The sequence below is a fragment of the Coffea arabica genome, chromosome 6e (genome assembly GCF_036785885.1).
Source record: "Coffea arabica cultivar ET-39 chromosome 6e, Coffea Arabica ET-39 HiFi, whole genome shotgun sequence".
In the NCBI taxonomy this organism is placed as follows: domain Eukaryota; kingdom Viridiplantae; phylum Streptophyta; class Magnoliopsida; order Gentianales; family Rubiaceae; genus Coffea; species Coffea arabica.
This window is the reverse complement of record NC_092321.1, coordinates 13,313,134-13,327,265: the sequence shown is the minus strand read 5'-3', so window position 1 is coordinate 13,327,265 and position 14,132 is coordinate 13,313,134. Positions and strand designations below refer to the sequence as shown.

The 14,132-nt window shown below is 36.0% G+C and overlaps 1 protein-coding gene and 1 long non-coding RNA gene across 2 annotated transcripts; one reads left to right on the top strand and one right to left on the bottom strand.

The window, feature by feature from the left end:
* Positions 1-8,446: 8,446 nt before the first annotated feature.
* Positions 8,447-9,526, bottom strand: LOC140009526 (uncharacterized). Its single transcript, XR_011816958.1, has 2 exons — positions 9,400-9,526; positions 8,447-9,272 (listed from the first exon to the last, which is right to left on the bottom strand). It is a non-coding gene; the product is annotated as an uncharacterized lncRNA (long non-coding RNA).
* LOC113695614 (11-beta-hydroxysteroid dehydrogenase 1A) lies at positions 8,628-10,500 on the top strand. Its single transcript, XM_027214743.2, has 6 exons — positions 8,628-8,798; positions 8,920-9,112; positions 9,195-9,280; positions 9,364-9,495; positions 9,595-9,759; positions 9,901-10,500. The coding sequence occupies exons 1-6, from the start codon at positions 8,628-8,630 to the stop codon at positions 10,144-10,146; spliced, it is 993 nt and encodes a 330-aa protein (XP_027070544.1). The 3' UTR covers positions 10,147-10,500.
* Positions 10,501-14,132: the final 3,632 nt, after the last annotated feature.

Genomic DNA, 14,132 nt, shown 5'->3' with positions numbered 1-14,132 from the left:
CTTTAAATTTCTTGGCCAATGAAAACTTTCTGTCTTTTCTTTGCCAACATGCGTTTCCAACAGATCTCGATATTTTCCCTTACACCTTGGACACACCAAATAGCTAGCAAATCCAATCTGGCTTGGATAACTGATAGACATTGCTTGATACCTGAGATGATGGACATATCATATGATGTCTTCCCTTATACCTTGGACACAACAAATAGCCAGCAAAGACAATCTGCTTGGATAACCGATGGACATTGCTTGATACCTGAGATGATGGATAGATCATATGATGTCTTCCCTTATACCTTGGACACAACAAATAGCCAACAAAGACAATCTACTTGGATAACCGATGGACATTGCTTGATTCCTTTCACAAATTAGACTACTCCTCCAAGACTCCTCGTGTTATGCTCCATTTGTGAAATGTAGTGACTAACAAGATTTAGTTTCTTGTTTGGTTAGTTGAGGCACAAAATATCCTCGTCATAAACAACTAGATCCATTAGAGTTTCATTGAATAGGGTGTTCTATTGTTTCTTTACAATCGCTAAGCTTTGGAATTGAACTCCTTTCTTAATCATTGTCACTACTAGAATTTACTTTATATTAGGACTTTAACAGTTTATTTTGTTTGGATCAGGATTGTCCAAAATAAATAAAAAGACGGTTGTTTGGAATCCTACTACCTTATATGATGGATAAAAAATTTATATTTACTAATCTTTAATGATCTCAAACTTCAGCACAATATTAAAGGATAATTGTATGAGATTGACACATGTTTTTAATGTCGGGATTAAATTTCAGTTACGTAATAACCATTCCATTAAGTGTTCAAAAGTACAAATTCTTATCATAATGGAACCTGTACTTCAAAAACAATTAACACGTATTACTACTTCAAGCATGCACCTTATACATAGCCCATTCCAAGTGAGTGGTTAACAAAACAAACTAGTGAAGCCCAATATTTTAGAATAAACTACCACCCATCATCACCCCAAACAAAAGGAACCAGCAATTAGAATATTTGCATCAGTTTCTTATTCCTGTGTCCATTTCTAATTGCATGCATAGCTATCCACCGTGTATGGTCATGCCTTCTTTGTCCCAGTTGAAGTCTTCTGCCTCTTCACACCGTTTTTGATGACAGAATGGCTTGTATTTGAGGGACTAATTTTAAACAATAATTTGTTAAAGCCAACTTCGTTGGAGGATGGTGTCCTTGCATTTCCTTCCAATGAAGCAGAACAATCTGATTCTGCACCATGGCCGCTGCTTCTACCCGGATCACCCACAGTATGCGAAGAGTGGCAAGGCCCGAAGGAATGGATATTACTATATAACTTGTAAATCTCTGTACCTTTCTCCACAACCTTATGCCGAAGACCCATGTTTTGCCTTAACAAAGTCTCACACCACTCTACTGGGACCTGCAAGAATGTTAACAATAACAGATTTGAGAAACTAATATCTTTTTTATCCTAATCAATATGAAAACCACTTTATCAAGACAGCATTAGAACCTCAGACCTTTCCTTTGTGGCCAATATGGACGGGCAGACCAAGAACATTTTCGGTGATATTGTGAATAGTCTCCTGCCTCATTACACCATCTTCTTGAACACATGCCACACTCCAAGCAGGAAAGTTATCAGGGAGAGTTTCCATGAAGGGGACCCTTTTTGGCCTGCCATTTGAATCGCCAACCATTTGGGTAGACCTTGAATTGTGCTGAAGATATAAGTCTCTTAAGGTGGATTTTATGCGGTTACTACTTAGTGGCAACCACTATGTGCACTTGAGGTCTTTATATACTGCACTTCCGAGTGAATTTTTTGATACAATAGAAATCTTTATAATGATTAGATTTTTTATATTTTTTGCAAAAAAAATTCACTATACTTTACTTTGTTCTGTTAACTATGATACTTCAAATTAAAGCAGCAAATACAAAGTAGCCGTAATATATTATATTTTTGCCAGATTCTTTTTTGTTCATTTTTTGATTACCTATATTAATATTACGTTAACAAAAAAATTGCCACAAAATGAGCTGAATCAACTCAATTTTCTCGACTTCCAGTATGATTAAGGGTGGCAATCAGGTCCAAATCGGGGTGACGGGTCGGGTTGAGACCTGAGTGTAACAAAAAAATCCACTGACCTGATCTTGACCCACCAAATCGAAACAGGTCAAGATACTTGACACACACTCGAAAATTTCTGGTTGGCGAGGCGATCCGAAATGGCCCGAAACTTAATTTTATTAATTTCTCATTGTAATTTCCAATAAAGCCAATTTCGCACAAAACTAATTACACAATCAAGTAATAAAAATTTAAATAGATATCCCAAGCCAAATCTAAAATAAATCAAACACCGTAAAGGTATTTTATCCCAAACGAAATATAAAATAAATTAAAACAGTATAAAAGTTAAAAATAATATAATACATTATTTGTCCAAATATAATAACTTTAACTTCACACAAGTTAAATAAATTCATTTAGAATTAAGTGATTAATGCCTTTGGAAAAAAATATAACTTAGTTTAGTTAGATAAAATAATTTTTATATTTATTAAATTATTATTAATTCGTAAACGGGTTATCGAATCATATCGGATTACAAGACTCTAATTTTTTATTCATTTTTTATTAATGTGTTAATGTTGAATTTACAAAAAATAGCATGAGATGTATTAATGTTGAATTTTTTGATTAATGTATTAATTTTTTATTCATTTTTAAATTATTGTTGAATCTTGAGCTCCATCAGCTTTCATTCTAAAGCTCGAGTTCAACATTAATCTCGAGCTTGAGCTTAAGAAAAGTAATAACTAGTGATCATTATATTATTTGTGTAAAAAAGGACATTTATAACATAAATGAGTAGTCATTTACAACAAGCAATAGAAGTAAATAACTTCAAATTATCATACGATCAATATTTATTCTATCAATAATATAGCATGAGATGGAGTGCAAAATTTCTTTTTGGTACAATGCAAATCTTGACAACGATCTTGAGCTCTATCAGCTTTCATGTTAAAACTCGAATTCAACATTAATCTCGAGTTTGAGCCTAGTTGAGCTCGAGAAAAATAATAGCAAGTGATCAAATAGCTATTTGTTTTAAAAAAAAACTGTTATTTACTTCTATTATTTTAATATGGGTGACTATTCATTTATGTTATAAATGAATAGTCATTTATAACTAGGAATAAATTAGTCCAAAAAAGTAGGAGTAAATTAGTCCAAAAAATTAATTTTCCAAATTACTCCAATACATAAATTTTGTACAAGTTGGGGTGGGTTTGCTAATTGTATGATTAATTTAGACAAATTATTTCGTCAAATTAATTTTTTATTAGCTATCATAAATAAAGCCAAAATGTTGCAATTTTATTAATATGTAGTTGACATAAACTATGTCAACTACATATTAATTATACGATATTGTCCTAATGTTTGTAGATTGTAATTAAAGTAATATAAGACGGCACAAATTGATGAAATGGATGGAATCCAAACGTGTACAATTCATTAGCGGAAAAAATTGGCGCAAATGCACGAGATGGAATTCTATTTCAAACAAGGAAAGTTTTCACAATTGCTATGAATTTCACTTCCCCCCAGCATGCTGATGTGTGGTGGGAACCGTGAATTTGAGGGACAGTAGCAAATCTCCTATAGGCTTGTGCTTGATGCGGCCTCCGTTTTCAATGCTGATTCCACCATCCCTATACTCAAAGTCTATGATATTAGACAAAATTAAACAAGTAACAAACACTATAAAAATTCATTTTGCTTGGACTGATGTTTTAAAAGCATGCCATTACAGTCAACTAACCTCTATTTCTGATGCACGAGAATGCTCCATAAAAATGCTATTAGGCGTGTCACCCATTACACTAGAGTTCCCATTTCTATATTCATTCTGCAAAAGATATCAATATAACAGTGCATCTTATCACAATGGAAATCATTAATGTAAAAGCTCAATGCATGTTCATTTACGATAATTAGGCTCCTAACATGTGTATTCTTAACTTGATATGCTAAAAAACCATCACACAATTTGGTAAGTTATTAATTTAATCCTGTTCCAATATTACCTGTAAGCTTAGATTTATCCAATCATCCATTCCCTTGCTTACTTCTGCTTGCTGATCTTGACGGTCGAAATCGAAACCATAGAACTGTTGACTTGAGTTATTTATGCCGCCAGTTCTAATTGCATAATTTGGTGGTGGCTCATCCATCCGCATCCATTTTTTCGTGCATGTTCTTGAATTATGCCCGTCCCTCGATCTATAATACATACATGGGATTAGTCAACATATGTATTATAAGTCAAAGAAAACTAGTTTCGAAAAATTCCTCACTATGCTATTTAGATGGACATACCCGCAATTGCCGCACTTATTGTGAATTTGTGCATTTTTTCCTTTGCTAATATGATCACCCTTGGCCCAACCAGCGGATCTTTGATCCCAAGTAGCCTTGCTGCCCATCTACTTGTACACTAGTTGCATCACTAATATTGCGGTCCCTGGACAACACCAATTCTTTTAGATGGTTTGTCTCTCTATGAACAAATTCTCTAATCCGGGCGACCGATCCGTCATCCACTTGTGATGCATAGTAACACATCACATTGCACTCAGAAGCTAGATTCCCATATGTTGCCATTTGAGTAACACTATCTATGATAGTTTCCCCTAAACTTTCTTTTTCAAATTCTGCATTAGATCGTCTACCCCATCTTTTCAACAAGTGGCAATCCGGTATTCGGCTCATGTGATCATAGACCATGATTCGAAACATGTGAGCACATTGGATGCCAATATCATCAAATGACATACATGAGCACTTCATTTCTAGTGTCTCTCTATTCAACTCCACTCGCCAAGTAGAACTGGTGATCCATATTTATTCAAGAGGTAAACTGTGTGGTTGCCAAATGAACCAGCCCTCTCAGGATTATACATGCTGCATTTGATCATTTCATCACGAACTTTGAAAAGCATAGTACGGGTGTAGAACTCCATTGCGTGTTTTTCCAAATTCGGAAAGGTAGTGGTCATTACAATGGTACTATTTTCGGTGTCACTGTGTTCTTTGCACTCTTGATGCCTCAGCCATGCAATTCCCATTTCGTGTCCATTCACAAACTCGAACAATTTCATGCCATGATCCAAATACATTTTCATCACATCATTCATTTTTTCACTTCTTTGGGTACTTCTCATTCCCGCGAAGAAATTTTCCCATAAGTATGCATGTGCCCACAACCTTCTCCGACGATAAGCTATTTTCACTCATTCATTGTCATGTAGTGCACAATTCTTGACTAATTTCCTCCATTCCAGTTCAAACCGCTCCTCAGTGTAGTTTGAATACACACATCTATGAAGGCCCTCAAAAAAGTCATCATAGTTTTTCACACCTGTTTTGGCATTTTGTTGAAAGTGCCAGGAATATAATCGGTGGTGTGCTTCTGGAATAACAGTTTTAATTGCTTTCCTAATCGATTTGTCACCATCTGTTAGAACTGATACAGGCTTCTTCCTGAACATTGCCGATATGAATGTCTAAATTATCCAAATGTAGTTATCAGCATTTTCCTCTGACATCAGTGCACAAGCAAAGACACAGGTTCGGAAATGATTGTTTACCCTCAGCAAGAATAACCAATGGCTTGTGATATTCATTCATCTTGTATGTTGAATCAAATATCAATACATCTCCAAAATAACGGTAATCATCTCGAGACCGTGAATCCGCCCAAAAAAGAGTGCGCAGTCTACTGTCGTCATCCAATTGGTACAAATAATAAAACATCGGATCATTAGCTTGCTTTCCAGCCAAGAATGCAACTACACATTCTGCATCGCCATCAGCAATTTCTTTCTTCCTCTCAGCATCTATCTTGTTGTATAGATCTTTCAACATGAATCTCAAATTGCTTTACCCACCGGCTTGCAACATAAAAAATTTCATGATCTGACTAGTTCTGGCACCCATCCTTCGCAAGCTTCTGGCTAGAGCATAATCTGCATCATTCACAGCTCTATGTGATCGCAAGAATTGGACACTTGATTTGCTTGCTAATGGGTGATTGTGTTCTTTCCAAAAGTTGGTTACAACATAAACTTCATCACTGGGCTTGTACTTTATCCGAAAACAAGCTTTGCAATTTGTTCTAAAGTCGGGTTTTGCCTCCCTCTGTCTATTTTGAAGATTTCTCCATTTTGGATTGCGCTCTCCTTCACACGAGCACACCCATTTTTTGTATTTCACAATCTCACTGTCAAACATCTTGAAATCACTTTTACGGATGCTAAACCCAATTGCTCTTGCGTATGTGTTGTAAAATAGCTCGGCATGTGACTCGGACGGAAATGTCATTTTCATCACTTCATCACTCTCAATGTCATCCACGCAAAATTGATCGAAGGCGATATCAATTGCAGTGCTCTTGACATTTTCTTCACCCCCAGTCTCTCTACTGCCATTTCCTTCCACATCTACATATGGGTCTTCTGGATATTCATTTAAATTTAACATTGATTGTCTTCCACACATGCCTTCACCATCTTCCATTTTTTTTCCTACAAAACAAAAGATTGCTTAGTATATAGCATTCACGTACTGCCAGAATTGGTATTCAATGCTCAAATCCTTTTTACTACATTTCATTCCCACGTAAACAGACTTAGTACTTCAACTTCACATGATATATGAATTCAAAAATATAAACACGCCGCTTTTAAACTTCACTTCTTCCACAAAATTCATAATTAAATTAATTATACAAAAAAATGTAATACATGTCATTCCTTTTTTTTTTCTTTTAAAAAAAAATTAGTTAAATCTTTAAATTTAGTCCTACCAAAGAAAAAACAATGGAGTAGCAGGAAAAAAACATTGACTAATTTACGACTCCAGACTTAGTAATAGGATTTAAAGTCTTAAAAGAGGTTTTTATGTTAATTATCCACCATTTTCTCCCACTACCTTACTTACAATAAAAGTCATAAATGGACGAAAATAGTTTACTATTTCATCTGGACACAAACTCATTCACAATTTGGTTGGTTGTTTTCTTCCAATACTTTCTCGCTGATAATTTATTCCGATTCTTTCTTCCAAATTTACATACATGAAAACTATGTCCTTACATAGTTTTTATTGTCTATAACATTCCTCTATTAATATTTTAAATTATTATTATGACATCAAATCCATGTCCTTGACGGAACCAATAGTCAAATAGTGACCCAAAACTTAGTGAAAATAATTAAACACAAAATTAGTTGCATAAAAATTGACTATTTTGTACTTCGTAAAAATTAATCAGACAAAGAGATGCATATCCCACCGCATAATGCAAGACCCACAGATAACATTTTCCTCTAACATTAGTGATTTATCTAATTATTTAAAAAACACAAACGTGGTCTTTATCAAAATTTAATAAATATTACTTATATTCTTTTCAATTTTGGGAGGTTTTCTTTGTTGATTTTCCGCCTACTTTTCTTCCATATACATTGTGATGGATCCTTGCCATTCTTGAACAATTTATAGTATAGGTTCAAAGTAATGCCATTTATTATTCACAACAACCATTTTCATTCATTAAATTTTTAATAACTCATTTCCAAAAGCTTGAGTGGCTGTTGGTGAAGGCATTGAATGCAACTTGGACAGCATACCTTGGCACTAATCCTCGGATAATCTAGTTGCTGTACAACTAGATTGAATTTTGTCTGATACAAATTCGTTGGGAAGACCATAAATTTTAAAGACGTGGACGGTACAATACAAGAATATGCACTTTTGTTTCTGTAAGCCAGGCCCCACTTCTTTCATTTTTTAATACACATGTTCCTGGTTATGCATCTACAACAACCGGTCATAACCCAAGGCAGAAATAGGACATTTTATATGAATATTTATTTTCATCAATCATTGCACTTATCATTTGTTGAGTTGTCACTCCCACATTGAACAAAGATAAATACTACACGTCTAGTATTGAGACAAATACTAGATTGCAGATGGATCCAAAATTCTAATGTCATCTAATGTAGTACAATACACTTCATTCCCAATTTTTCTGACCACATTTATTAATCAATTTACAAAAAGTAGACTAACTAATTGAGGAGGCATTTGTTAAAATAAGTATTTTCAAAACATACTTAATCGAAAAAAAGTTCAAAATACCAAAAAAGAATACGTTCAAAACATGACTTATACTATTTTCTAGCCAAAAAAAAAAACTTGAAATGTTCACCTAACAGATAATGAGGTGCATAGTTTGTTTATCACACTATGTTCATATTTAATGTGCATCTTTTTTTAATAAATATTTACTAATAAGAGTAATCAATACAGCACTAAAATTAGTATTAATTGAGGGATACATGAAGAAAGTATTAAGTAAAAATAATTGCATTAACTACACAAACTTACCCTTCTTAATCTGCGTCAAGATGGAAATGGCCTATTTTTACGTCGCTGAATGCGTATTTAACTAGACAACATCTGCACACCTAACCAACTCTTTAGAAAATAAATTACATTCTTAATCACATAGGCCACAGCAGCTGGTCAACTATGGCTCTCTCACGAACGATTCGTATGATCGTCATCCAGACCATTCTCTGGATCCTGTTACCATTCTTCTGCATCTACAAGTTCCTGATGTTTTTCTACAGATACTTTTCAACCGAAGACATCAAGGGAAAAGTAGTTCTAATCACAGGTGCATCATCAGGAATTGGAGAGGTACGTTCAAATCCATGATTTTGTTCTCACGGTTCCATTTCGGTCGCTCTTGATCATTTGTGATTACCATTTACCATCCCATCAAGTTCTAGAAGAATGATGAATATTCATATGGATGCAGCACTTGACATATGAATATGCCAAAAGAGGAGCTTGTCTAGTTATTGTTGCCAGGAGGGAGAATCTCCTCAAGGAGGTGGCAGAAAATGCCCGGAAACTTGGCTCGCCGGACGTTGTCCCCATATGTGCAGATGTACTCAAGGTCGATGACTGCAAGAGATTTGTTGAGGAAACAGTTGACCATTTTGGCAGATGTAAGTATTTCCATCACCAACTTTTGCAAGAAGCGTATAGAGTTTTACAAAAGAGCCTAATCACTAATCAGTTTATTTGCAGTGGATCATGTTGTCAATAATGCCGGAATTGTCTCCATGTGCTTAATTGAAGATGCAGCTGACATTACAAACCTCCAACCTGTTATGGTAATTAACCGTCATGAGTTGACTGTTTAGAGAGTGTAGGAATCAATCTATTAAACCAAGTTCCATGTACTTCGAATTTTCAGGATGTGAACTTCTGGGGATCAGTTTATCCGACTTACTTTGCAATTCCTCACCTGAAAAGGTCCAAGGGATCCATCTTGGTTAATGCATCATCAGCTGCAGTTTTGAGCCCACCAGGATTGAGCATCTATTCTGTAAGATACTTTGCATGAGCTTATTCTGTTCTGGACGTATTTGGCTTTCTTTTCAGGTAAACTGTTCGAAAATGTCGTAGTATATAATTGATTTTTCAGGCAAGTAAAGCGGCTTTGGTCAGCTTCTACGAGACGATGAGAGTTGAACTAGCTTCTGAAATCTCTATAACAATTGCAACTCTTGGTCCTGTAGAGTCAGAGATTACCAAAGGGAAACACATGACCAAGCATGGAACTACAGAATTTGACTCAGAGTTGGTAAATGTAAGACATCTGATCATATAGTTTATAAAAAGTTTGAAAGTTCTCTTGGGTAATTAGGTACTTCAACAATATAATCAAAAAGAGAAGTTCATCTAAAATGAGCAATTCATTGAATATTGTGGTGATTATGTTTTTGTGCAGGTTTTTTTAGATGCTGATCAGCTGCCAGCCGTGAGCTCCCCTGATTGTGCAAAAGCAATGGTGGACTCGGTATGCCGGAAAGAAAGATATGTGACAGTACCCAAATGGTGCAAGGTCCTATTCCTGCTGAAGATATTATGTCCTGAACTAATTGAATGGGCTAGCTACCAACACTGCTTGAAGATAAAATCCTGGGGAGCAAAGGCTACTCCAGTGCCTCCTCGTTCACAAAGTAAATCAGACTAGCTGCAGTTTTTGGCTGTAGCGTGCAAACTCTAGATAATCTTTTTCCTAATGAAGTCATCATCCCAGCACAAGCCATGAAAAGCCGGTGATCATTGTCGTTGGAGTCGGCAATTGGTTCTATTTTTGCGTCACGAAACATGCAAATTAAGTGTCTGTTTTGGGACATTGTTTTTCATGGATATTCATCAGCGTAACAGCTTATATTAGATCATATAGAGAGAACAGAGGTGGAAGATTCATAACACGAAAGCTGACATCTTTAAACAGTTCACAGACACTAACCATCCCGTTGTTCAAATCAGGTCATCATGCTTCATTCTAAAACTACAATTTGATAAAAATGGTTTCAAGTTAGATGATTTACTTTGTTTGGATTCTTCATTTGGGAATTGAATTTCAATTATATAGACGCCAAGAAGGAGAAGACTTGGGCGAGCGTGAGGTGCAGTGGCTGCTAGTCTTTTTTTTTCTGGGATGAGATGGCTGCTAGAATTTTTGTTTCATCTTTCACTGAAAAATAGTCAGGTGATAGGACAAAGGAAGGAAACTTGAAACATCGCACAAAGGGGAACTACCACTAATTATCATAAACCCCAGGAAACGCCTGTTAACTTGTTCCTGATAAGATTCTCCTATTTTTCTGACAATCTCCCTCTGCTCTTTTAAAAAATGGCAACCAGTCAAACCAGAGAGATTCAAAATAACAGCAGCAATATTTTTTTTACTACAAAGTAACCAACCTCAAAATGGTATCAAAACACTTAAAAATCTTACCAAAGCAACTTTATACTAGCGCATCGGGTGAGTAGCAACAACTTTAGCTACTTAGCATGATGATGTAAATCAAGGGAATGGTACACTTTCGAAACATTCCAGAAGGGTATTCCACAAATTAGATTCAAGGCCAAAGTAGTGGTAATATTTTGCAGTGGTATCCAATTGCTCATCAGCACCTGATTTTGCAAGAATACTCTTCAATGGATCAGAACTTTCATATTACTATCTTGACCTGACAAAATGACATGTTGAATAGTGGATCGTTGCTTAACATGGCCAGTGTAAGTATTCCTTCTTACCAGTTACTACTACCTAGCTAGTAAAAGCTGAGACCTCTAACTCCACATTAACCTGACTCTAATATATCCAAAGCTTAAAAGGGAGAGGCGAAACAACCTAAAAATGCAAAATCAACCAATAACAAAAACCAACGTTTTATACAGCATTTTCCTAAGCTGTTACCGGACACTTTTGAAGTTTTAAGGCTCAGATATGTCTAAATTAGGTCAGGGAAACAGAAAGTGACGCCGCCATGGCTGCAACACCGGTTGCAACGTGACGTGAGGGAAACACTGAAAATTAAAACAGACAGAGGACCCAACCCCAGAAAGAGGGATGGATCCTCTCAAACCCCTCCTCTCCCCCTCTCCCTCACATTTGCCATCCGGGTTGCCCAACCAAGATACGGGTCGGATTTGCCTCAAACACACTGACCATTTGCTCTACAAGTTAAATCATCACAGCCCTCTTGTTGCCTTAGAAGCAGATGAAGAAGAAGAAGAAGAAGAAGAAGTACAAGGGTCAGTCATGTCAAGAAGAAGAAGCAAGACGTTAGAGATCATTAAGGCTCCGTTTGGTTCGCAGGAAAGTCACATGGGAGTATTAAAGTCATTAGCTGAGAAAAGAACTGTTCCACGAAGAAGGGCTGTTGGTTTTCAAAAGAGCGAGAAGAAATCACAGGCAGAGAAACAGAGATGGGCAACCACCCTCACAGAAATCCCAATCCCTCTGTTCGCCTCATTTTCTTAGAGAGCTGAAAATGTTAAAGCATCGTTGGATGAGGGGTTAGATATATAATACTCCATAAGGATACTCTTCCCTGTCAAACCCCATTCTTGATTGTTGGATGGGTCAAGGGCTCAAAGCCTGGAGCCCTTTTACTGTTTCTCTTACCACGAGTTCGAGGCAACCCTAATTTTGGGCCTCCCCGAACCCAAATCCAGTTGGTGGGATATCATATAATATTTTATATAATGTCCAAAAAGACTAGGGAAAATCGTCAATTTAGTCCCTAAACTTTTTTTTTTCGTCAATTTAGTCCCTATATATTATTTCTAGCCAATTGGATCCCTAAACCTATATATCGGTTCCAATCAAGGATCTTTGCAGCGGCGCCACCGTATAATTTCCATTAGGTTCATAATCGTGCAATACAAAAGGGGCATTTTAGGGAATTCCATTCTGGCGCCTTTTCCAATTAAAAAGTAAACGAAACAAGTCTGCGATAAATACACACCCAAAAATCCAAAATGAAAACAAAAAATGTCTTGGACAAAATCCAGGGCTTGAGTCGATGATCTGCTAAATAAAATCAAAGCAAATCGTGTTAAATAAGGAATCGGAGGGCATAAGAAAGCAAATGACTCGACTGAGCAACAATTTTTTAGGGTAAACAACAAAAAAGCCCCCTGTGGTTAAGCAATCATACATAAAAGCCCCCTGTGGTTTCATATCATACCAGTCGATACCCCGTGGTTTGAATTAACCTGAAAAGTGGACGGAAATCGGCAAAACAGACGGAGCTGAGTGAATAGACGAAAATACCCTTTTGAAGAACGCAGCTTGCATGTAAATTTTTTTTTTTTAAGTAATTTGTTAAATAGCCTGCCTGAAACCCGCTTGCGGGTTTCCCCCTTATGTAAAATGACTAAAAGCTGCGTTTCTGTTCTATTTATATCAAACACATACTCTCAAACCCTCACCTGAAGGGTGAGGATGAGAGGGGAGGTTTGCTGGGCATCCTAGGGCCCTCCGATGGGCATGTGCAACTCAACGCAGCTTGCATGTAAAAAAATTTTTTTTTTTTAAGTAATTTGTTAAATAGCCTGAAACCCGCTTGCGGGTTTCCCTCTTTTTTTTTTTAAAAAAAAATAAATTCTATGCTAAAATGACTTAAAACAAAAATAAAAGACTAAAAGTAAATAAAAACTAGCATGAAAAATAAAAATAACAGTAAATAAAAATACACTAAAAATTTGGTGTCTACAGTAGTTAATGAATAATCTGGAAACAGATTGAATGAAGACTCAGAAGAAACGGAAGCTGGTCTCTTATTATTAAAGAGTGAAGGCTAAAATAGGCATATCAGGTGAAAGTTTGTGGTGGAAATCTGTTTTTCGCATATGCACGCGCCTTTGCAGTTCGTTTAAGACACACGCCGAATATTTGACGATTTCCGTCCACTTTTCAGGTTAATTCAAACCACGGGGTATCGACTGGTATGATATGAAACCACAAGGGGTTTTTATGTATCATTGCCTAACCACAGGGGGCTTTTTTGTTGTTTACCCAATTTTTTAATGGCCATCACTTCTGCAATTCTTCCACTTCAGTCAACATTGTCAGCATAACATTGAACTTGTCACAGAAACTTACATGAGCAATCCAGATGCAAAACAGAGTAATAACAAATCCAGAAGCAAAACAGAGTCAAACATAGATGAAAACTCAATTGTATTTACTTCATTTTAAAGTACAGATGAACCATACAATTCCATACATTCTTCAAAACTACTGCAACATCTTCAATTCCAGCAAACCTTGTTTCTTCCTTTCCTTGCCTCCAAGTACAAAAACAAGTAAAACGCCAAAACAGATACAAATTATAAACAATATTTTCACTTTTGCCTTCAACTTGTTCATTTCAATCAATAATGCTGCGTTTTCTCTCTCAACACTTCTCAGGTCCCTTAAAAGTGCACCCATTATATTTTTCATCTTTTGGGGTATGGGTGGATCATACCACAAAAAAAATCTGCAAGCACCACGTTTCTGCATTTACCACCATTTCATAGTTAAAAGACAAGAAATATTTTAACAAATTCTAAACTTTATGCACATACAAAAAAATTACCCCATAATTTCTGCAACCATGAAACCTTCTTGATGGATTTGCCTCTGTCCAAGCAGTCACAATTCGGCATTGTTCT

Coding starts and splice junctions, on each gene's coding strand:
- LOC113695614 (XM_027214743.2), top strand. CDS start 8,628: ATGGCTCTCTCACGAACGATTCGTATGATCGTCATCCAGACCATTCTC. Junction 9,113..9,194: donor AGTTGACCATTTTGGCAGAT/GTAAGTATTTCC, acceptor GTTTATTTGCAG/TGGATCATGTTGTCAATAAT. Junction 9,281..9,363: donor CAAACCTCCAACCTGTTATG/GTAATTAACCGT, acceptor TCGAATTTTCAG/GATGTGAACTTCTGGGGATC.